At 40.8% G+C, this 25,056-nt stretch overlaps 1 protein-coding gene across 1 annotated transcript; it reads right to left on the bottom strand.

Moving 5' to 3' along the window:
• Positions 1-789: 789 nt before the first annotated feature.
• cldn15b (claudin 15b) lies at positions 790-22,848 on the bottom strand. The gene is made up of 5 exons (XM_044223795.1): positions 21,052-22,848; positions 2,651-2,815; positions 1,768-1,849; positions 1,508-1,618; positions 790-1,417 (listed from the first exon to the last, which is right to left on the bottom strand). The coding sequence occupies exons 1-5, from the start codon at positions 21,266-21,268 to the stop codon at positions 1,318-1,320; spliced, it is 675 nt and encodes a 224-aa protein (XP_044079730.1). The 5' UTR covers positions 21,269-22,848; the 3' UTR covers positions 790-1,317.
• Positions 22,849-25,056: the final 2,208 nt, after the last annotated feature.

Here is a 25,056-nt window from a genome sequence, read left to right as displayed (position 1 = left end):
CAGTAGGTGGCATAATAATTCTGCGTGATCTGTTCTGTTGAAATTGGTCATCTTTGATTTCCATGTAATGTGGCTAAATGGGCCATACATTCAGCTCTGTGTCTTGACTACACTCTTAGCTGTGAGCTGCTTTGGTTAAAGGAGAGGATGTTGTGCAAACAAGCTCTGTAACCAAACACTTTTATTTGAACATTTTTTTGTTTGTTTGTTTTTAAATAATATTGAATCACATTTCTCAACAGCTGCCAAATATACAAAACCTACAAAAGCTATGTTTACATTTGTTTCAACCCTGTTACACTAGTGTTGTGGTTCAGAGGTGAGAGTCAAAATAAAATCACACTGGGTGAAACCCCCAGTGTACTGTGATTATATACTGGACCAGTATATAATCACAGTACACCAGCTATTAATGGTTACAAATGCAAGTTAAAATTACAAATTTCCTTCTTGACTTTTGCGCGGTCAAAACTCATAGAATCAGATTTACTCCTTATTATGGAAATATTTTGATAGATATTAAATACTTTTACTGAAGAGCTTTATTTTCTTGAAGACCACAAATTATTTATCAAGTAGATTGCAGAAATTTCTGGAACTGCCATCTAATTTTTCAGAGAGGAGAGCTTTTTGAGCTTTTAACCTTTTTGCAGATTAACAAATTGGATGGGTATTCACCCAGTGACAGGATTGTTCTGAATATGTAGCACAGCCACAAGATGTTGTGTTTTGTGGAAGGGGTGCAACTCTCGTCTTTCTCGACCAGAAAATAAATGATTACACTTGATATACTAACAAAAACTTTATGAACTTGAACACAATTGTAAAACTGCTTAATGTGATTTGAGGATTAAATGCTTTCTGATTGCCATGTGTTCCTAGTTAGAATTTTAAAGTCATAAACAGACTTTTTTTAAGTCTTAAAACCTTTAAAATATTGTTGTCAAAGTAGTATGTCCCCAAAGGTCAGAGGATCCGATTTTTCATGGTATATTCATTAGATTTCTTGCATTTTTTTCTTACAATCAATTCATCCTTTAGTAATCTTTAAAATAAAGGAAAGGAAAAGTAATAAGGCATAAAAAGGTTTTACAAATTATACAGCAAGTATCAGAATAAGGTTTAGACTGGATAAAGCCAATAAATCCCCAAATCAAACCAAAGTTACTGCTCTTAAACTACTATATGTGATCATGAGTCTTTAGGTGTTTTCCACTGTAAATGCTGCCCTCTCATAGTGCATTCAGAATAAAAAACGCTGTCAATCTGGTGAACTGACTCCAACCCAGCCAGCTTTCCCTCCTACACAACAACTTCTCAGACATACACATTTCTTCCATAGTTGCTCGGGACAGACTGAGATGTTTCCGCAGTTGATAGCACGTGTCCTCTGGAGGATGGCTCGTATGGATATGGTCTAAAACACAAAAGACGTTTTTCAGTTAGGAGAATATGCACCAATTCTACTATGCCCAGTAAATTCATATCAAATGTTTCACATACTCACATTTTTTCATTTGGTGTTTTGACTTGGCAAGCACACATCAGGCATGAACCTCCACAAATGGCAAGTATGGCTGAAGACCAGCCGATATACAAGCCCTCTCCAAACTCATACCTGTAATACAATACCATTTAACATTATATTGTACTTTGTGACGTATTATTGAGTCCACGGTAAACAACAACCACACTTTGTGCCATTCAGCTATTGTTCTGCTTCCTTTAATTCAATACTGAATACTGATGCAGATTGTATTGACTTACTTTATCCCTGGATAAAACTGGTCAAAGAACTGCTGTGTGATGTTGGCTGCATACCAAGATATAGCAATCATGGTGCAAATCCCTACAAAAAACACAAAACACTGTTTATTATAGACAAGTGGGATGTTTTTTCTATGCAAACAACACACACAGATAAGATAAGATGAACACGGTCAAAACCCTTTTCAGGGTTTGAAAGGAGTTTTTAGATAGTAAAATGATAGTTAGGAGTAATACTGCGAATGTCAGTCCTAATGGGGCTAAATCCATGTCATGCAATATTATAAGATGATTTACGAGGCCCGTCATATGAAACAAAGGTACCTGCTAACAACTGTGACTACCCCTTTACAACCACTCTACAAGTTATATCTTAATAGAATATGATTACTATGTAAATAAAATAAAAATAAATACAATAGCATTATTTAAAAGTCTTTAAAATTAAACTGAAATAAATAGCAAGAGTAATTTTCTCCTCTCCCTGCACCACTTTTTTTTTTTACATAGTGTGACCTATTCTCACAATCCAAATACCTTGTGGCTTTTGTGCATTGCAGGTTTGTTAGAGTAGGGATAACCTTTTGAACTGGTAACGCATTTTCTGATAGCTTGTCTTCTGTAGAATTTGGAATACAAGACATGATTTACCTTTCTGGGTGATTTATGTTAAGATGAGGTTAAACAAAATATAGTCTCTATCTTAAATCAATTAGATGTAAGATAAAGAGACTATTTTTTTAATGTTGTCAGATATGCTCCTGGAGACTGGACAAGTCATTTTAAAGTACACAAGACATTTGAAGTTACTTCTGACCAAACATTTTCTCATGTTTTTTTTATTTTTATTACATGGCCGTAACATCCATCCCTGTGTCTTTACCCTGTAGTAAAAAAAACACTCCTCCAATTGCAGCGATCCTCCCCTTCAGGACGTAGTTTTCTCCTCCTATTTTTGAGCACTGCATTCCTGCGAGAGTAGCCACAAGCCCAAACGTCCCAAACACAATGGCAACGATCATGAGTGTCCGGGAGGCCAGAATGTACCCTGTGTGCAAACAAAAAAAACAAACAAAAAAAAACAAACATATACAGCAGGTAAAATAAGTATTGAACACGTCACTTTTTGTCAGTAAATATATTTCTAAAGGTGCTATTGACAGGAAATTTTCACTAGCTGTTGGTAACAACTCATGCAATCCACACATGCAAATAAATCAAACCATAGATGTCCATAAATTAAGTTATGTGTTATAATGTTACATGACAGGGAAAAAGTTTTGACACACTTACTGAAATTCATTTAATACTTCGTACAAAAGCCTTTGTTGGTATTGACTGCTTCAAGACGGCTCCTGTATGGAGAAACAAGTTGCATGCATTTCTGAAGTGTGATTTTGGCCCCTTCTTCCACACAGTCTTCAAATCTTGAAGGTTCCGTGAGCCTCTTATATGAACTCTGATCTTTAGTTCTTTCCATAGATTTTCAATTGGATTCAAGTCAGGTGATTGGCTGGGCCATTCTAGCAGCTTTATTTTCTTTCTCTGAAACCAGTTGAGAGTTTCCTTGGCTGTGTGTTTGGGATCATTGTCTTGCTGAAATGTCCACCCTTGTTTCATCTTCATCATCCTGGTAGATGGCAGCAGATTTTTATCAAGAATGTCTCTGTACATTTTCCCATTCATCCTTCCTTCAATTATATGAAGTTTGCCAGTACCATATGCTGAAAAACAGCCCCACACCATGATGTTTCCACCTCCAAACTTCACTGTTGGTATGGTGTTTTGGGGGTGATGTGCAGTGCCATTTCTCCTCCAAACATGGAGTGTATTATGGCATCCAAAGAGTTCAATTTTGGTCTCATCTGACCAGACTATATTCTCCCAGTATTTCACAGGGTTGTCCAAATGTTGTGCAGCAAACTTTAAACAAGCTTCAACATGCTTTTTCTTCAGTAATGGAGTCTTGCGTGGTGAGCGTGCATACAGGCCATAGTGGTTGAGTGCATTACTTATCGTTTTCTTTGAAACAATTGTACCTGCTAATTCCAGGTCCTTCTGAAGCTGTCCACAAGTGGTCCTTGGCTCTTGAACAACTCTTCTGATAATTCTTTCACTCCTCTGTCTTGCGAGGAGCACCTGGTCGTGGGCGGTTTATGGTAAAATGATGTTCTTTCCATTTCCGGATTATGGCCCCAACAGTGCTCACTGTAACATTCAGAAGTTTTGAAATCCTTCTGTAACCAATGCCATCAGTATGTTTTGCAACAATAAGGTTGCGATGGTCTTTCGAGAGCTTTTTGCTTTTACACATCATGAGTAGTGGTCAGTTGGGACTGAACCAGTTGATATTAATTTGCACTGACAAGGGGCAGGATTGCTTTCTAATTACTGATTGTCTTGGCTTTCCATGCCTTTTTGCACCTGCCTTTCTTCATGTGTTCAATACTTTTTCCCTGTCATTTAACATTATAACACATAACTTAATTTATGGACATCTATGGTTTGATTTCTTTGCATGTGTGGATTTCATGACTTGTTACCAACATCTTTAGAAATATATTTACTGAGAAAAATGGTGACGTGTTCAATACTTATTTTACCTGCTGTATATCATATATTTATTTCCAATAACGTGTTCCATATACAGATAAATCAATATATTTGTAGTATAAGCACTGAAACAAATCAAATGCGTAGTTGCATTAGTTAAAGCAAGTGTCACATTTTTCTTATTGTGTTAAAAAAATGTGTGCTTTAACTACAGAGATCACGTTCACTGTTACAACAAGACAAAACTATCGTTCATGCAGGTGCGAGCCCCCTACAAGCTCACTAATAGTAACCCTGGTTCTATGAGCACAGGCAGAACCCTCTAACAGGCTTTACTGACATGGGTTGAGGACAAAGCCTGTACAAAATACAACAGCCACATCACCAAACCAGAAATATTTTCTTCAATCTATCCAAACATCCAGCATTTTCAAAAGGATAAAATATATACACACCTACAGTGTATACACCTCTGTAGTTTCAGTGAGCGAGTCCTCAGTTGGCTGAAGGCCCATTTTAACAAAACATAAATATCTATGTGTGAATTGGAAAGTATGTTTGTGCCTGGGATGAGATGAGGGCCTGACAAAAACTAGGCTCAAAACTAGGGCTGGACATCCAGTTTCATGTGATATACAATTCTTGTCTATTGTATCACTTTGGTAAATGTTCATGGTAAATGTTTACATTTATATATTTAAATTGATACCTAAACAGGTAGTTTGTCCAAAGTAGTTAACAGGATTAATTGGAATTAATATTAGTTCTTAGAAATCAGTTTTTTATCTATTTGTCTGGGTTCACTGGGGTTGTGCTTGCCTATCCTCTAATCTTATCATATCTTATATTACCCCTCTTTACTACCGATTACAGCCAGTACAGTAGAACTCTCCTGATAGGCTTTTAAAGGTACACTAAGGTTCCATCTAGATCAAGGAAAACAGTGGCAAATAAGAACAGCCATTTCTCCACTGTTCAGATGAATTCATTGTGAATCTTTTAGGGTCAAACAGTTTTATTGTACATAACACTGTCACCCCTTTACACATTGGAGATGAACTAAAATGTCATTTTTTTTGTTTTTGTTTAAGTGCTATGTTACAAAAGCAAATTTTCCCTACACAATTTTATGCTAAGTTGCTTGAAGAGTAAAGTCTTTATTGTTTGCTACGTCACCGTCTTCAAAATCTGATTGCTTGAGTGGGTGGATTATCATTTAAGCCTGATAAGTAGTCATCAGTATTAATAAAACAATTCTGTCTCGGCCACATACCATTAAGTGCAAGCAAGGATGGAAATCCCGGCTGTTGTGAACTCCTGTAGAGTCAGTTGCACAGGACATCCATAGGTTTTCATAGATGGTTGATGTGGTTGTTGCACTCTCAAAATGAACTGCCAAAAACACGTCCATCTTTGTTTTAGCAACAGTTTAATAACAGAAAATGCCCACAGTTCAATACAAGCATACCTTTTTTTCAGTTTATGAAGTGTAGAGGGTCAGGGACCAGGTCAGGCCAGAAATTAAGTCTGGACCCCTTCCCAACACTCCAACCAATGAATTAAGAGTCACAAAGCACTCAAACAGAATAACTGGAGACGGTCTGGAGTTTGATGCAATTAGAGTTTATTCTTTCACAAGAGATAAACCCAAGCCCAGCACCGGCACCAGAACTGAAGACAGGCATCTGCATCATCTTTTTATACTGTACAAATCCCTCCTTCTGGGGGTGTTCCTACCTACTATTATATAATATATAGCATTTCTATGGAGGATTAATAATGTCATGCAAATGCGATTAAACTATGTCACCCACAGCTTGTTTTTCCTGACTCTCTTAAAGGGATATTGCTTTCTTTTTAAAGCGTAAGTACAACAGGTTTTTTCCTCCACAGTAATTAAGTATTAGGGTAAGTATTATTTTAACCTTGCAATGATAAAAACATGAATTAACTAAATGACTTACATAAATCTAATTAATTTAACTGGACACATTGACATTATAAAATCAACATGAAATATAGACCTGGTCAAATGTGGCCTAGATGTGAAAAAAAGCAGTTCAATCACTCTTTTTTGCATTTTCACAAATAGAATGAAGAAAACAAACAATTTCTGATGCATGTTATGCCACGCACATTGTTTGCCCTTGTAGTGCCCCCTAGCAGTTGATTTGAAGGAAACTTTCAGGGCATGTTTCAGGTTCTTATGTGGACATATCCTGTAAGTTTTGTGAGGAGTGGCCAAACGGTTGACAACTGGGGTCTATTTATGTGCTGAGCCACGCCCCTGTTGCAGTTAAGTGGTCAATATCTTGAAAACTAAATAAGATATCAACAAGCTTTGTACAACTTTTGATAAGCTTCATGCAATGATGATCCACCAAAAATTTGGTAGCAATCGGATGTACGATTTAGGAGGAAATGTCAAAAATGTATTTTTCAAAAAATTCAAAATGGCGGAAAATCGAGTTAGGCGGACCTTAGTGGTCCAAGAGGGCTTTATTTTTTATAGACTCTGCCCTCTAATGTTATCGCTAGTGGGTTTTTCCCTCGCGCACACGCACAGCACTGAAAAAACTTTAGTCCACGGCCACCTGTTGTGTGGGCCCCACCTCAGTCTCACGTTGTGTATAAATTGGACTGAGACCGGACTATCGGCTCCCATTTTTCTTCAGCACCGCCACAAGCACTGAGAAATCTAAAGAAGAATGTCCTCCAAGGAAGTCATCTGCGTGTGCCCAGCCTGCCAGACGGGCTACATTATGAGCTTCGACCTTCACAGTTGCTGTGAGTTGTGCCTGGGTCCGGAGCACGCCGGCCTGGCACTCACTCTGCAAGCGTCATGCCCCTTCTGTGCTCTCCTTCCTCAGGCCGAGAAGCAGCGCAGAGTGGACACTTTCGCTGCCTTGGCTGAGGGAGACTGGCTGGTTTCCAGACTACCCCGTTTCCAAGGTTCTGAATCTGCTTGACCCAGTGGAAGGGCTGGATTCGGACGATTCTGCCCTGTCCTTCCGCATATCTCCCTCTGGGTCACCCCTAGCTCCCCTCCTCCCTCTTGAGGAGCCGGAGCTCGGCAGTGCCCCACCAGTGGCACACCCAGGGGACCCTGGGGTCCCCTTCTCCACATCCACCGCCCTGCCAGCGATAGGCAGTCTACTGCGGGAGCTGCCAAACATCATCAGTAGGGCAGTTGCCCACAGAGACCTCGCCGTCCCGCCGGCACAGGAGACCACCCTTCCAGATGAGATGTCTAGCAACATCCCTCTGGCTCAGCTGACCAGACGGGACCCGATCTGGCCACGTTTTCCTGCAATCAGGAACCTGAAGGCTCACGTTTTCCTGCATTCAGGAACCTGAAGGCTCCGGTTTCTATGTACTCGCCCATCACCAAGATAGAGTGCTTTACGTTCCCCCTCTGGAGCCCAACCTCACGGCCTTTTTCGGGGTGACGCAGGCCAGCACAATCGCAGGACGGTGACCAACCCTGCCCTCCGTTAGAGATCAGCTGACAGCGCAGCTAGCGGACCACTCTCACCAGTGCGCCTTTCAGGCATCAGTGGCAGCAAATAACATCTCCCTGCTGACCTTCTCATTGACTAAGCTAGCCGCTTTTTCAAACACCATGATGCCAGAAGAGGCATGTGAAATTAGTAAGGCCGCCAGTGCATCACTTAGGGCTCAAAACTAGGGCTGGACATCCAGTTTCATGTGATATACAATTCTTGTCTACTGTATCACTTTGGTAAATGTTCATGGTAAATGTTTACATTTATATATTTAAATTGATACCTAAACAGGTAGTTTGTCCAAAGTAGTTAAAAGGCTCCAACAAATTGGAATTAATATTAGTTCTTAGAAATCAGTTTTTTATCTATTTGTCTGGGTTCACTGGGGTTGCGCTTGCCTATCCTCTCATCTTATCATATCTTATGTCACCCCTCTTTACTACCGATTACAGCCAGTACAGTAGAACTCTCCTGATAGGCTTTTAAAGGTATACTAAGGTCCCATCTAGATCAAGGAAAACAATGGCAAATAAGAACAGCCATTTCTCCACTGTTCAGATGAATTCATTGTGAATCTTTTAGGGTCAAACTGTTTTATTGTACATAACACTGTCACCCCTTTACACATTGGAGATGAACTAAAATGTCATTTTTGTTTTTGTTTAAGTGCTATGTTACAAAAGCAAATTTTCCCTACACAACTTTATGCTAAGTTGCTTGAAGAGTAAAGTCTTTATTGTTTGCTACGTCACCGTCTTCAAAATCTGATTGCTTGAGTGGGTGGATTATCATTTAAGCCTGATAAGTAGTCATCAGTACTAATAAAACAATTCTGTCTTGGCCACATACCATTAAGTGCAAGCAAGGATGGAAATCCCGGCTGTTGTGAACTCCTGTAGAGTCAGTTGCACAGGACATCCATAGGTTTTCATAGATGGTTGATGTGGTTGTTGCACTCTCAAAATGAACTGCCAAAAACACGTCCATCTTTGTTTTAGCAACAGTTTAATAACAGAAAATGCCCACAGTTACAAGCATACCTTTTTTTTCAGTTTATGAAGTGTAGGGGGTCAGGGACCAGGTCAGGCCAGAGATTAAGTCTGGACCCCTTCCCAACACTCCAATCAATGAATTAAGAGTCACAAAGCACCCAAAAAGAATAACCGGAGACAGTCAGAGTTCGATGCAATTAAAGTTTATTCTTTCACAAGAGATAAACCCAAGCCCGGCACCACAACTGAAGACAGGCATCTGCATCATCTTTTTATACTGTACAAATCCCTCCTTTCCCTCCCCCCACCGGAGGAGCCGGAGCTCGGCGGTGGCCCACCACTGGCACACCCACCTCCAATGCCCTGCCAGCGATAGGCAGTCTACTGCGGGAGCTGCCTGACATCATCGGGAGGGCAGCTGCCCACAGAGACCCCGCCGTCCCGCCGGCACAGGAGACCGCCCCTCCAGATGAGATGTCTGGCAACATCCCTCAGCCGTTTTCCTGCAGTCAGGAAATATCAAGAAGGAGCTGCGGCAGATCCCAGGAACCTGAAGGCTCCGGTTTCTACCTACTCCCCCATCACCAAGGTAGAGGGCTTTACGGAGCACACATCTCCCACACAGTGTAAGCCGGCAGTCTTTAACCTTTCAGTTAATAGGCAGCACGGACTCATGACATTTAAGCAGCACTCTTCCTCTGTCACACACTCAGAGGCTTCCTTCACACATTGTCTTTCTGATAGAATGCTCGTGAGCACACACACCTCTGTCCGCACTCAGTGTCTCCTCTCCTCGCCCTACAGTGTTTGAGAGTATCGACTCACCTTGGTGTCACGTTTTCAAGCCTCTGCCTCCTAAACGGCGACATCTTGACACTGCTGCCACAGTGCACCACCTTCCCAGCCGCGCTCAGCTGTGAGCCTGTGCGTAATGCAGCCTCCAACCACCCATGGGTTGCATGGGAAAACACCCCGACACACGCAACAACGGGTCTAGCTCGGCTCGCCTCCATGGCAACCACAGTGCACCAAATGCATGTGCGCCCGCTTTCAGAGCATTACTCAGAGTGGCAGTGCATATGCTTCATGGACAGCTGGATGAGCAGGCTGATCAGCAGAGGTTACACACTGCAGTTCAATGGGATACAGGAAACGATCCTGTCATCCCAGGAATATTGCCTCACTTTCCAATCAGAGCTGCAGGAACTCATGATGTAAAATTTTAACTCTAGGGTCCCGCAGGGAGAGGAAAATCAGGGATTTTACTCCCGCTATTTTCTGGTTCCCAAAAAGACGGGTGGAATATGTTCACCAGGGCGACTGGTTCACATCCATAGACCTGAAAGACGAGTATTTCCACATCTCTATCATCCCGAAACATAGGATATTCCTGCGCTTCTCATTCCAGGGAATTCAGTATCAATACCGTCTGCTGTTCGGTTACTCCCTGGCTCCATGCACTTTCACCAGATGGCTGGAGATGGCTTTGGAGCCATTATGCAGGAGAGAGATGAGAGTATTGTTTTATTTGGACGAACTGCTTTTGCTGGCTCGTTCCAGGGAGAAAGCTGCATTACAGACAGTGACACTGGTGACACATCTGTCGAGCTTGGGCTTCACAATGAACTGTATAAAGAGCTCTTCTCTCCCCTCCCAGTGCGTCATTTACCTGGGAGTGGAATTGAACTCAGCCCGCATGAGAGCGCGGCTCTCACAACAGAGTACGGAAGCTTTGACGGCTCTCCTCCGTTGTGTCACGCCTCACAGTGTTGTCACAGCTCTCACTGTCATGCAGCTGCTCGGCATGGGTCACGTGGTGATTCCCCTGGGCCTCCTCCACATGAGACGGCTACAGAGATGGTTCATTTGCCTGCGCATCAATCCCGTGCGTCAGCACAGATGCATGGTGTCCATTCCTCCCTCCCTCAGGTTCCGATTTAGCCTACTGGAGAAATCCTCACACCCTGGCAGCGGGAGTCCCTCTAGGCAGAGTTACGTCACACATCTCAGTGTTAACAGACGCATCTCTCTCAGGGTGGGGAGGAACGTGTCTGACATGGGTGGTGGGAGGACAGCTTGCATGTCTCTCCACATAAATGTGCTGGAACTCCTCACTGTGTGGAAAGTAATCCAGCACTTTGCTCTGTTGCTGCAGAATCAGCACGTGCTGATTCGCACAGACAACAAAGTGACAGCAGCCTACATAAATCGCCAGGGAGGCGTGTGTTCAGCACAGCTTCTAAACATAGCCAGACAGCTGCTGCACTGGGCGCACACACACTTACTCTCCATCAGAGCAGTGTACATTCCTGGTGAGTTGAACAGAGGAGCGGATATTATGTCGAGGGAGGGTCCTCGACAGGGAGACTGGTGCCTCCATCCTGACCTGATCACCCAGATTTGGATCAGGTTTGGCAGAGCAAAGGTGGATATCTTTGTGGCGTGCGGAAATGCACAGTGCACTCTCTGGTTCTCTCTGAGCACACGAGATAACCCTCCACTGGGACTGGACGTGTTCACACATCGGTCGTGGCTTTCCCACCCGTCCCACTGATCGCATCGTGGTTTCTGTGCCAGCAGCGGCACGCTCTCTCAGGCAGGGGGAGCGATCAGGAATTACCGAGTGATAGGCCAGCACCTGCAGATTTGGCCGCTGAACGGTAACGTTTAGAGAGGCTGGGTCTCTCAGGACATCATGTGCACTATTCAGAACACGCGAGCCATGTCTACCAGAACGTCTTACACAGCCAAATGGACTGCTTTCCAGCGTTGGTGTGTAGAAAAGAGCCTGGATCTCACTGCGTGTCACCTGTCTCACACGCTGTCATTCCTCCAATTACAGACAGATCGGTGTTTAGCCACCCTCTGGTGAAACGCCTGCAAAAAGATTTAGTACTCTATCTGCTCTCTCTGTGGCTCCATCATGTCTTAGGATCCAAGGAGATGGCAGCTCAGCTGTTTTGCGCCCTAATCGCCTACACCTAAAAGCATATCTGGCTCCTTCAGATTGAGAGTGATAACCTTAGATGGTTTCTTCCCTCCTCCGTCTATGAGTGTAGGCGCAGTCCTCTAAGTTCTGGGCCTCACTGGCTCTTTAAATAGCTGAAGAAAAAGTTATTTTGGGAGCCAATTGTCTAGTCTCAGTCCAATTTATACACAAGGTGAGACCCAGGTGGGGCCCACACAACAGGTGGGCGCACGTGAGGGATAAACCCACTAGCGATAGCCTTAGAGGGCTGCACCTATACTCATAGAATCTGGGGTTACAATATTTAATTAATGTTTTTTCTAGAGCACATTGAGCTGAACTTGTGAGAAAAATTTCAAGTCATTCGGACTTATGGTGTGAGGGGCGTGGCCTGTTCAAAATTGCATTTTTGGGCCTTAATTACAGCGCCACCATGTGGCCAATTGGGCCCATATTTCTGTGGAAGCACATGCTTATCATTTCCAGTTATTAGGCCAGGTTTCGTGTTTCTAGCCCATTCCAGCTCATGGCAATTTGAGCCGCGGCAAAATATAAATAATAATAATAAATATAAAATAACTGTTTCAGTGTACTACACCCTCCCCTAAAACAAGAATAAAATGTTGGCAAAACCTTTTTCTTATCAACACCTGTTTTAACCTCAAGATGACACTTTTGAACACCATTAGATGAGTACTGTCTAGTATACAGTTAAATGATCACAAATATATCAAGAACTACACATCTGGTGACTACAACAGCATGACTGCAGGATTGATAGCTAACAATTTCTTCTCCTGGTTTGTGGTATTATTTTAATCCATTGGTACATTGGTAGGATAAGTAAGGATTAAGTAATACTAAGTTTCCCTAATTCATCATTTGTAAAGCCACATCTTGGTTGACGTACCCTTGTAGACCGTCTGGCCCTCTCAGATTCATGGTCATCATCTGAAGACACAGCATTGTCCTCATACACCGGTGGTTCTGGTTCTTGGTCTTCAGAATCTGAGTGATGACTCTGATTCATCTCCTGCTCCTGCATGCCCTCCTCCTGTCGTCTAATCTCCTCTGCTTGACCTCCATCCTGAGTAGTATCCTCTCCATCTTGTGGCTGGCTCCTTTCTTTCTGAATCTTTTGGCCTGAGTTCCTACTAAGGAATGTTATCTTGCTGTGGGCTTGAAGACTGGGGCATGCGGGTTAAGGTGAGCATTTTGACTCTGTCCAGGCACCCACACAGCATATTCTTCCGCTTGAACTCTTAGAGTCCCCAAGGGAAACTTGAGGCTTAGCTCTTGGTTTTTGAGCATTCTTTTCTTTATTATGGTTCTTATTTCTTTATTTCAGGTGTTTGGTGCTCTGTCCATCAACAAGGTAACAGCAGATTTCTGTGTAGGATTCTCTCTCTACTTTCTCCATCCAAATGTTTCACAACATACACTGGACTGTTCGTTCCTCTTTCTTTGACTACATGTACTTTGTTTTCCCAGTAAGCACATATCTTTCTGGTCCTCCTCTTTCAGATAGGTTCTGGATCAGTACATGGTCTCCAGGTTCAAGAACAGAAATCCATTCTCTCTGGTTGTACTTTTTTGTCCTCTTTCACTAGCTTTTCTCATGTTTTCCTGTGCAATGTTATATGCTTCCTGCATTGACCCTCTCCATTTCTCAGCATATCCTGCATGAGACTGTGGACTTGCTTGCTCTCTAGGAAACATCAGCTCAATGGGCAAAGTAGGCTCTCTCCCAAACAGCGGGAAAAAATGGGATAATCCTGTTGATTTGTGGACAGAGGAGTTATATGCATGAACCACTTTATTCAAATAGTCCTTCCAGTTAGGTTTTTGTCTCTTCCACTGGGGATGATATGGTGTTATCCTAGAATGCTTTATCCCGCTGTAGCTTTGTAGTTTCTTAAACAACTCGTTTTCAGATTCCCTTCCCTGGTCATGGTGAATTTTGGCCTGGAAGCTGAATGTCAGTATAAAGTCATCAAAGATCTTCGTGAAGCTGTTTTGCCAGACTTGTTTGGTGTTGCATAAGCCTGCGCAAATTTCGTAAAGTGGGTCTACTACCACCAGAATATATTCCACACCACCCTTGCTGCTCTCTAGATGCAGATAATCTATGGAGATCATTTCAAAAGGGGCTGATGTTGTTATGGTTTGCAGAGGTGTCCTTGTTTTTCTGTTTGTTTTGACGGCACACCTTCGTCACATAATGTTAAATTTCTTCTTCCATTTTTGGGCAAAAGAATCTCTCTCTGGCTAAATATATCATTGTGTCAGCTCCTATATGGCCTATCTCCTTAAATAGTTGCTGATAAATCAGTGACTTGAATTTTACAGGAACCACAAGCTGGGTTTGAGAGGTTGTCTTGCGCCGCAAGATTCCATCCTTATCCAAATAAAGGCGGGGCCACTCCCTCAGAAGATGTTTCACTGTCGTTGGCTCTTTGATCTTATCTTTGTATCTCAGGTGTTCGTTCTGTTGTTTTAGAATGATTACTCTGCTTATCACCTCATCTTCTCTTTGACCTGCCTGAATAGCTTCGACTGGTATTGGTTGGACTTTGATTTCATGTGCAGTGGTCAGTTCAGATAGCACATCTACATTACATGTAATGTCTGAAATCCAGTAAGTATTGAGCTAGCAGTCCTTCTCCAACTGCTGCAATGTCGTCTGGTTTACACTGGTTATTTTGTCCATTTCTGCTGGCTGATGGGATAGGAAGTCTGCATCACGGTTAACAGTTCCTGTTCTTAACTTTAGAATGAAGCAGAAATCTGCTAACTCTGACATCCAACGATGCCCCACAGTGTTTAGTTTTGCAGTCTTCATCACGTACGTCAGGGGGTTATCGTCGCTGTACACTGTGAAGTGAGGGGCATGAAAGAGATCTGCTGGAGTGAGTGTCCGCGATCCTTATCCTATGACTCTCAGTGCACCTCCCTGACACTGATACAAGACAGCTCCAAGACCTTCCTCATATGCTTTCTGATGTAGTACTGTCCACTCCACTGGCTGAGATGGAGGCAGTTGGGGAGAGCGACAGCTTTGACCCTTCTTTGTCTGTTTCTTCTCAGTCTTTGGGTGGGACAGTAACTCATAAAGAGGCTTAGCCATCCTTGAAAAATCAGCAATCAGTAAATTATCTGTAGTAGCCCAAGAAGCTAACCAGGGATCTCACCTCTGACTGTTCTTGATTTTGTTTTTTTCAGAGCTTGAACAGCCTCTACCTCTATCGGTTTCATCTGATATCCTTCCTCAGAGATGACATGACCAACTTAACAGACTCTTTTGAAGAAGTCTGAGTTTGATTCCAGTCTTTTTGCCTCTGCAGCACCTTCCTCACATTCTCCACATGGAGGTCAATCTCCTTACTAAACAAAATGTCATCAAGGCACACACACCTCCTCTCTGAGGTCTCCAAGGCAGCCCTCCATATACCGCTGGAACGCAGCTGGAGCCTTTGTCAGTCCAAAGGGGATCCGGAGCCACTCATAGAATCCCCAGGGAGGGATGAAGGTGGTGCATGCTCACTGACAAAGCCCTGATGATATGCTTTACCTTGCTCAAGCAAAGTGAATCATGAATTTCCTCCAAGATTCTCCAAGATTTCTTGAATTCTTGGGATGGGGTGTTGATCAGGATGTGTCTTTTCATTTAGCTGTCGATAATTCACATAATCTACATAATCCAATTAAGAGTCCTTTTTCCTTAAAATCATTACTGGTGATGACTAAGAAGAGGTTGACTTCTGGATCCATCCTCTGCTGAGTAAGTCCTGTATGTGTTTTTTTACTTCCTGATATAGATGATGGGGGATGGCATTGCATGTCTTTGTAACTGGGATGTCATCCTTAAGACGTATTGCCATCTGCAGATCAGGAATGCATCCAGTGTCCCAATTATCCCTAGCAAAGACCTCACTCTCTTCCCTCAGCATCTGCCTCACCTTGTGTTGCTGCTCTGTTGTTAAGTGGGAGAGGTCAACTGGTGGATCCCAGAGTTGTTCAGGTTTTCTTCCATTACACTTTCCACTGTTGTTTCCTGAGATGGTTTCACTTGGTCATTTTTGCTCAAATTTCCATTTTTTAGTTTGTGTCTCAGATACTACAGGTGTGGCCTTTTCCTTAACACTCTTTACAGCATCTACAAGTTTCAACCACAACTGAGATGGTGGCTTTGTCTTCACTGAGCTCTTTCACTGATCGAATCTCAACATCTGGTAAGTGTGTCTTTTTCCAATCTAAATCAACAATAGACACTTGTGGTCCTGTATCCCATAACACTGTAGTAGGGACTCCTCCAAGGTTACACTGAACAAGACTTTTGCACCCCACTCTTTTACGACAGCCAATAGCCCAATGTTTACTACTGCCACACTTGTAACCGTGTGTGCATTTTCCCTCTGGTTTTCCTTTTCACACTCAACACTTTTTTGGGTTTCGTTTAGCATTACCAGAGTCATTCTGCTTTGTTTTAGGCTGTTTGTCTTCCTCTCTATTTGTCTTTGCTTGGCTGAGACTAGCAACGTGTGGTGAGGTCCTGGAGGGCCTCAGAGATTACTTTATTACCAGCATTGAGCTTCTCTTCAAATAATAAAGTCCAATAAAAACCTCCATACCACCAACGCCATCAGTCTCTTTTCCCAAGTTGTCTATGAAATCATTAGTGGCTAAAAGCACTGACAGTGATGTATCTTCTAAACCTGTAATTTCCTCACTTTCCAGGTAAATCAGGAACATCGGTCAGTAACAATTCCCACTCACTTTCCATGTTTATTCAGTCCTTAGGTTACTCACAGCTTGAAGAAAGCAAGTCTGTTTTGTTTCCATCCGTGCGGGTCTAAACTGCTGCACTGACAAGCTGGTTGCTGTTGCTGGCCAACATGACACACAAGCTCGGCTGCCTTCGTTGTGCACAGCAGTGCCATATTCTCAACAAAAACACTTTTTCTGGCTTAAAACTTGCTTCGGACTGACCTAAATGTATGTTGTACAGTTTAATGACAGAAAATGCCCACAGTTCAATACAAGCATACTTTTTTTTCAGCTCACCTACAGTATGTTTTACCTGACTCTCTTAAAGGGATAGCGCTTTCTTTATAAAGGGTAAGTACAACAATTAAATCAAATTAATTTAACTGGACACACTGACATTATAAAATCAACATGAAATATATAATAACTGTTTCAGTGTGCTACATGGTGATAACGTTGCCATCCACTGAGGAGACCTTCCAGTATCTATTTGGAAGGGCAACCCCAACCATCAGCCAGCCCTGAAGCCCCAGGAAAACGGTAAAAACTTCCACTATCGCATTCCTTGTTTCTTCTGTCCAACCCGTGTAGAGTTAAACCTGAGAGAGAAACATTTTATACAAATGCTGACTCTCCAAGCTGCACAACCACTGTGTGGATTTGTTGGCCCCAAAGTCTCAGTGTGCCAGACCAATTCCTACCAACCCCTGATCTAAGATACTACAAAAAACTACAAATAAATGACTTATGTTTCCCCTATTATTCTCAACTCTATTGAACCTTTTCAAAGACTCCAAATGTTGACCCAACTCAAGCCCTTCAAACCTGCTTACTAACATCTGTAGACATAGTCACACTTACAACAGGGCTGCCAAGTTTTCAATTTTGTTTGTGTGAGATTTGGTATCTGTGAAGTTGGTGCATTTTATGAGTGGGGCCTTCTGTGACATTACCTACCGCAGGACATCACCCCCCACCATAGACTGTATATAAGGATGGACGATGCATCTCCACTTCCTCCCATAGATTGTAATGAAACCAAAATATCCTGGCTACAGGAGCAGCCATCTTGCACTTTTGACGTCATTTGGAGCCAGAGTCTGCGCAGGGGTGATCGGAGTTGGAGCATAGACTGTATAAGCCGCAGTATTGAGGTCCCGCCCATACACCCAGCCGACTCAATGACAAGCAGAGCTCAGCTGTCAATCATGACGTGAAACCCCAAATGACTTGCTAAATGCTGCATCCACTTGGCTGCTACGATGCATAAAAAAGGAACTGCATGGATCAGAAGGAAATTTCTATGCAATACTACCTGACAAATGTAAGGACATATCAAAAAGGGAATTGGTGTCTGTCTGTTTAAGATATGTGTACATGGGATCTGTGAAGGAGCAATTGGATACAGGGGAGATGACAGTGGAGGCCATTGCCAAAAAATGTATCAAAGTTGTGGCATCTTTTGAGTTGATCCTAAACTTGTGTGTTTTTGATGATGGTGATTTGATGGTGCTTCTGTTATGGTTGGACATAAGGGGGGTGTTCAAAGCCATCCTCAGGAGCACCTTTTAAAATGCAATCTATGTGCATTGTCACTCTCATAGACTCAATCTAGATAAAATAATTGCCCTTTTTGGATTAGATTTGAGGACGCTGATTGGCTAAATTTTATGTTATACGTTCATATCTTTGGCTGAACTGCTACTCAGACCCACCTCCTGTGGGCGATTTCTCCATCGCCCGCAGGCCAGCCGCCGCTGGTCAGTTTAAGTTTTGGGTAGTGAGGTGCGTTTGTGTGGGAGGAGAGTGGTTGGGGTTTTTTAGATTTTAGATTAGATTCAACTTTATTGTCATTACACATGTACAAATGAAGTGCGAAATGCAGTTTAGGTCTAACCAGAAGTGCAATAAGCAAGTGCAGGATATAAAGTGTGTGCATAAACAATAGAGCAGTATTATGAAAATATTTTACAAGTGGTACTATGGACATTATATACAGATGGCATTACTATAAACAGAAGTATACTGATGGATATGTACAATAATGAATTGGACTGGGCAGAACAGTAGTGCAATGAATATAAAGTAGTGCAATTTATGGAAATAGTTAACAGTGCAATAGATGAGTTATTGCAGTATTCAGTACATAGTACTGGAGTGCAAATGATGCAGTATATGTATAAATAAATAGTCCAGTAGTGCAAATGAACATGTGGTACATGTAGCAAAAACAATATCAATATAGCAGCATTTAAGTTAACGTATATGAGGGGACTGTGGAATCCCGCTCCAGTGCCTTGCGCTCTGCAGCAGAGCAGTTCCCATACCAGACTGTGACACAGTTGGTTAGGATGCTCTCTACTGTGCAGTGATAGAAGTTCACCAGGATAGCTGAGGACAGTTGGTTCTTCTTCAGTGTCCTCAGGAAGAAGAGGCGCTGGTGAGCCTTCTTGACCAGGCAGGTGGTGTTGGTGGTCCAGGACAGGCTCTCTGAAATATGGGTCCCCAGGAACAGCCATCCCGTTAATGTGGATGGGGTCATGTGTGCCTCCTCTCTCCTTCCTGAAGTCCTCGATGAGCTCCTTTGTCTTGGAGGTGTTGCATCTCAGTTGTGGTGTTGAAAGAGCAAGTTATTGTCTGTTTACCATGTGGCCAGGTGCTGGACCTCCTCCCTGTAGGCAGTCTCATCGTTGTTGCAGATGAGACAGATCACCGTAGTAGTATCTAGTATCGTCTGCAAACTTGATGATGCCGTTAGATCCATGCACAGGCCTGCCGTCGAGTGTGAAGAGGGAGTAGAGGAAGGGGCTCAGCACACAGCCCTGTGGTACGCCAGTGTTGAGTGTGATGGTGGTGGAGCAGTTGTGGCCTGACCTAACAAGCTGTGGTCTGTTTGTCAGGAAGTCCATAATCCAATTGCAATTCCAATTTTATAGCATGTGAATGTGTTTCACGGTTTGTTAGCCTTTATTCTGAGCTTGATTTTCTCTTGTTGTTTATGAGATATTTGATTAAGAATATTAAAAGTCAAAGAAATAAATAAGTCAATGTGTCTATGAGAATTGTAAATATATACATCACCTGTAATTAAAGGATTTGGTTTTTCACCATTTCTGTTGAGCCAAGTTATATATTGACAGCGCAGTGCGCCGCACTCTCTCTTGTTAAGTCCATCTAGATCACCCAGCAGTCCATCTCTCTCTCTCTCCCTGCTATCAATTTATATTCATTATAATCCAGCCAGATCATCCAAACAAGATGGTATTTCGTTAAATAGAATTCAAATGTCAGTGTTCTAAATGAATAGATGTATTGGTCTACAGTACACAAGCAACAGCAAAAAATAAACATGGTAGATACAGCCTACTATGTTTAATTTTTGCACAATTTGAGCAATATACCCACTTGTAATAAATAGACCCACAAACTGTCGTGGAAAATAATAAGCTCTGCATTGAAAATGTTTTAGAAAAAGATTAAAAAAGTGTCATAATCAACCAGACATGCTAGTTGCCTTCCACAGCATGATATCAGTCATTTCTGTTTTAGCCAGACAGCCAGTGGGAAACCATTAAACAAGGCAAATGGTATTAACTTAATGCCCAGCCAAAATTACTTTGGCCCATCCAAAATTGAAATCCTGGCGCTGTGCCTGCTAAGAACAGTTTGACTTAACTACTTTAAGTCACTGTTTGACTTAAAGGACATTTGTAAAGACATGGTTTTAGTGGTTTTGTACTGGATTACATCATATTTTTTAGGAGTACACAGAGAACAATGAAGTACCATTACAGAAGAACAGCTTGACTTGCATTGAATGCAAGGGATACAATTAAAGATACCATGTAAAAAGAAGCACCTGTACAATGTAATGATGATCTTATAGCCCTGTAATAATGTTTGTAAGGTTTTTGAGACTATCTCTTTTTATTGTGTATACCTAAAATATAATGTAATCAATTAGGCTTTAGAAATGTTCAGAAAGTGTATTTGAACTCCTCTTATCAACTCCTCGTATCTTAACAAACTTTTCAAGCTTCGCAAATTTTATCGAGCTATTGGATTGGATTGCATAGCTGCTGCTTTTTGTCAAACCCCTGTAGATTACAGGCCATGCATTGCATTGTGTATGTATATTATTTTTCTTTTTGTTAAGAATGGGCTGTCTGATTCTGTATGTATAGTTCATGATAATTTAGACTCTCTAAGAAGAAAAGTACGTGCCTCAATTAAAAAATATAAAGCCGCATTTCTCACAGTATGACGTTACTGACACTATTACATGAAGCTGAATCATCAGAATAAAACTGAAAGCATAATTTATCATTTGAAAAATATTAATAGAAGCCCAAGCAAATTGTTATTTATTACTAATAACAGTCACAATTATATTTTTTTTAACAGCATATACAAATTAAGTGACGTTTCTAGGATCTAATGTATAGGATTATGATCATAAATAGGCTACTATACAATTACTACTTCTACTTTTACTTACCTGGGAGAGCAAAAAGGGATGGAAAGTCACGACAGTCATAGATCCCTGTTGAATCACTAGCACAAGACATCCAGAGGTTCTCATAGATTGTGGCGGTTATAATTACGCTGCCATCTTGGGTGGATTCTTTCCAATACTGATCTTGTAGTGATATGAAAATTGTTATCCAGCCTACAAAACCTAGGAAAAGTGCTATAACTTCGATGATCTCTTTCATCTTGAAAGTAATTTTCTATTAATAATTAGCAAAACTGGTAGATATTGCCTCTGTGAGGAGCTCTGATGTACATTTTGAGTGTGAGAACTGACTCACGATCTTTTTTTCTCATGCACTCAAACCTGGACTAACATTGATTGTTGGCTGTAGCTACATTCTAAGACTGCTATTCCCGCCCAAAATTTATTGACATTTCACGTGCCTGGCATGTTACCATAGAAATGTAAGCAATACCATGAGGGTTTTTTTCCCCCTCACTTTTGATTGGTGCTGAGATAATCCCTTGTAAAACAGTTATCACAGCTTTAAATCTAAAATGATTATAACTCATTATAGCTATATGCAGGATAAAGTAAGTCAATCAGGGAAAGGTTTAATGATGTTGTGAATAATTGGTAGACATCTTATGAAGTGATTTTCTTATTGTATTGTAGGTTTACTCACATGATCTTGTCCTCCTGTCTGTTTCCCCCTTTTGAGGAAATGGTAGCTTGTGATTTTAGGGATGTCATTTCAAGTTCTAAAAGCAAATACTAACATAGAAATGCTTAATAGAGGGCAGAGCAAACACTGAAAGCTGGGTAAGGTGGGTGATTTATTGAGGGCAGAGTCTGCAGTGGGACAAAATATGCACTGGAATTCTTGCTATTTGTAAATATATGGGGGTTTTTTTAGATTTAACACTGATGTCTGTTCTTAGGAAACGTTGTGTTGACATAGTACACTGCTGTCACCTAAAAGAAGTTGGCCAACGACCAGGCTGCTCTAACACACCCTTATAATTAATTGGTTGTCTCAGTACATTAAGTAACGTTTGGAAGTGTGCAAAAATGCAACATTTAGAAGTACTGATGTATATGCAGAAGAATTTAGTATTCAGTGTTTACACCTGCACTGCATAGATCTCCCCATTACTCTGTAAAGATGACTTTTAAAAGTAAACAGAGATGTTTACCTTTTGTTTGAGTCAAGCAATTCTTTGTTTATGAGAAACTTCAAACCCTCCATTTACTGTATCTTTATCAGTTTCTGTATCTTATCAAATGTGAATTCTCTTTTGCCGACCACTAATCAGAAGCACAGTTCAAAGTACTGTCATATAATTACAGTATTGAACACACATTCAGGCTTTAGCTCATAATCTGTTTGTCTGTTAATATTTAATTTCCTTGCCCTTCCTTCAATCAACTGAAATATTTATTCAGTTGTGTCCGCATTGACCTCCCTGCTTAAAGGGAAAGTTCACTTAAAACAAACCTGAAGTGGTTCTTTGGTTTTCAGCCTCTGACACTGGCTGTGACCAGAAATTAGCACTGGTATTACAGTCACATCAACTACTTAAATAAGAGCAAATACATGTTTTTTTTTTACAAAAAATGACTGTATACTTCAGCAGATATAGTTGTAGCTGACTGTTCAGTGGAAAGATGCTAAACTGCTTTAAAGAATTATTACAAAGTTATGACATTTTTAACTTTTAATATCTTTATTTGCTGTGAATTCCCTTGGTGTTGATGAATTATTATTATTAGGGTTAATCAGAATCAGAAATACTTTATTGATCCCAGAGGGGAAACTCTTTTGTTACTTTTGTTAATCTGCCTTGATTAGTAAACTTATCACTGTGGTTTGATTTAGAGGTCAGTGTTTGCAGGTGAATATTGATCAATAAATCTCTTATATCCATTAAGATGACTTTTATCATTTAAAATATCAGGTAACAAAGGTGAACAAACTTTTGTGCAGTTCTCCACTGAACTTTAGATTTTGATTCATGTGTGGTTTCAGTAATGTGCTTTCAGTAAATAATGTGATGTTTGTATTACTTTGAACAGTCAGTATTTGTGTACTCTATGTAACTGAGTTTTGGTGAAGTCACTGCTTCAATATGGTCTTATAAATCAATATGAGTAGTATATAAAATTCCCCATTTCCATGTGCATGCGCGTGCGTATGTGTGTGTTGGGGGTGCGTAGGGGGTAGGGAGGGGTGGTGTTGAAGGTTCCCAAGGGGAAACAGGGGTGTAGATCATAAAGTCTCAACATGTTAGTGAGTGATTGAGGCATCCCCATAAGATTATCTGAGTATATAAAATATAAATTGTGAAAAGTATCTGGAAGATCTCGCTTTCAATTCATGTATTTAAACATAAATGTTTGAAAAACATTTACCTTATCTAGCAGTGAATATTTTCTAAAAAAAAATGGGGGGGGTCTTTCTCAAAAACCTCTTATGAACCAGAAGAAAGCATTTTGCATTACTACTGTTAAAGGTAATGTTTTAGGTGAAAAATGACTTAAATGATTATCAAAATAGTTTTTTGTAAATTGACTAATTGATTAATCAACTAATCATTTCAGCTGTACTTGTATAAACTGTTGGGAAGTTTAATTTATTAAAAAAAATCACATTTTATAAACCCTTCATATGTTTTCTGTGTAAAAAATCTTAATTTGTAAAGTAACTAAAGCTGTCAGATAAATGTAGTGAAGTAAAAAGTACAATATTTCCATCTGAGATGTGGTGGAGTAGAAGTAGAACATGGTATGAAAAGAAATGTCTTAAGTAAAGTACAAGTAACTCAAATTTGTAGAATAATGCACTTAGTTACATTCCACCACTGGTTTTAAATACATTAATTACAAACATGATTTTGCTTGTTTGTCTGCTTTGTGTATATAGAGATTAAATTGGAAAAAACATATTGAGCTTGTATGCAAGAGGCCCATTAAATGATGAAAAAAGTTTATTCTTTGGTACATCATTCTTCTCATTTCCCATATTTTCCCCCTCGCTTGTGGTTCAGAAGAGGTTTCTGAGAAAGATTTCACATTTAGATTCATCTGCACCTTTTTTTTTTTTAGAAAATACTCACTGTTGTCTAGTTCAATGTTTTCAAAACATGCTATTTTATGTTGAAATACATGAATTGCAAGCAAGATCTTTTCACATTTTTCATAATTTTAATTTTATATACTCAGATACTCTTATGGGGATGTTGGATATGTCACAATCACTAACATGTTGGGCCATCTTTTCACTTTATGACCTACCCATGCTCTACCTATGGGAATCGATCTTTTGTAACAAAATCAGACTCCTACTCGAAAATTAATCTGAAATATATACTAATGAAACAGGGATTCTCCAAGTAATATACAATTCTTAAGATGTATTGCAAATGAAAGATTAAATTGGGAAAAACATATTAAGCATGTATACAAGAGGTCCATTCAGATGATTCATGTATATTGAAAAGTTGGTTCTTTGGTCCATCATTCTTCTCATTTCCCATAAACCCATGACTACTTTAATCTAACAACTGTCATACCAGTGTAAGGTTCAGTGACAGGCCAAATGTCCAGGAAAGGAAGAGGGATGTGTGAAGGGAAGGGGACTTTGACACCCCTGTGTTACAACACACACACACACACACACGCCCTGAGAAAAACACACAAAGAACTACACACATACACACAAAGAACTACACACTGTTACTTTACAAAAACAAGTACTCAAGTAGAAATAAAAGTAGTCATAAAAAGAACCACTTGATTTCAAAAGTATTAACCAAAAAAATAACTTGAGTAGCGAGTAAAAGAAAAGAAACAAGAAGAAAACACAAGCACAGTCCTGTCTTTTCCCCCCAAGTCTTTTACCTGAAGTGGATATGACTGGAATTATACTGCATTTATTTTTTAACTACTGGGTACCTCTTCTGTTATTACAGTGTATGTATGCCCTACTAAGCAATAATCTGGTTGTTTGGGAGGAATTTAGAGAGAATT

Source organism: Siniperca chuatsi, linkage group LG14 (assembly GCF_020085105.1).
Source record: "Siniperca chuatsi isolate FFG_IHB_CAS linkage group LG14, ASM2008510v1, whole genome shotgun sequence".
NCBI lineage: Eukaryota > Metazoa > Chordata > Actinopteri > Centrarchiformes > Sinipercidae > Siniperca > Siniperca chuatsi.
The sequence above is the reverse complement of the archived record's forward strand: the minus strand, read 5'-3'. Positions and strand labels throughout refer to the sequence as shown.

Bases quoted from the DNA above. Each gene is read 5' to 3' on its own strand.
- cldn15b (XM_044223795.1), bottom strand. From the start codon at position 21,268: ATGAAAGAGATCATCGAAGTTATAGCACTTTTCCTAGGTTTTGTAGGC. The intron at 2,816-21,051 runs GTAAGTAAAAGT...GTTTGCACACAG, and splicing joins ATCCCTTTTTGCTCTCCCAG to GGTACATTCTGGCCTCCCGG. The intron at 1,619-1,767 runs GTAAGTCAATAC...ATTGTATTACAG, and splicing joins CAGTTTTATCCAGGGATAAA to GTATGAGTTTGGAGAGGGCT.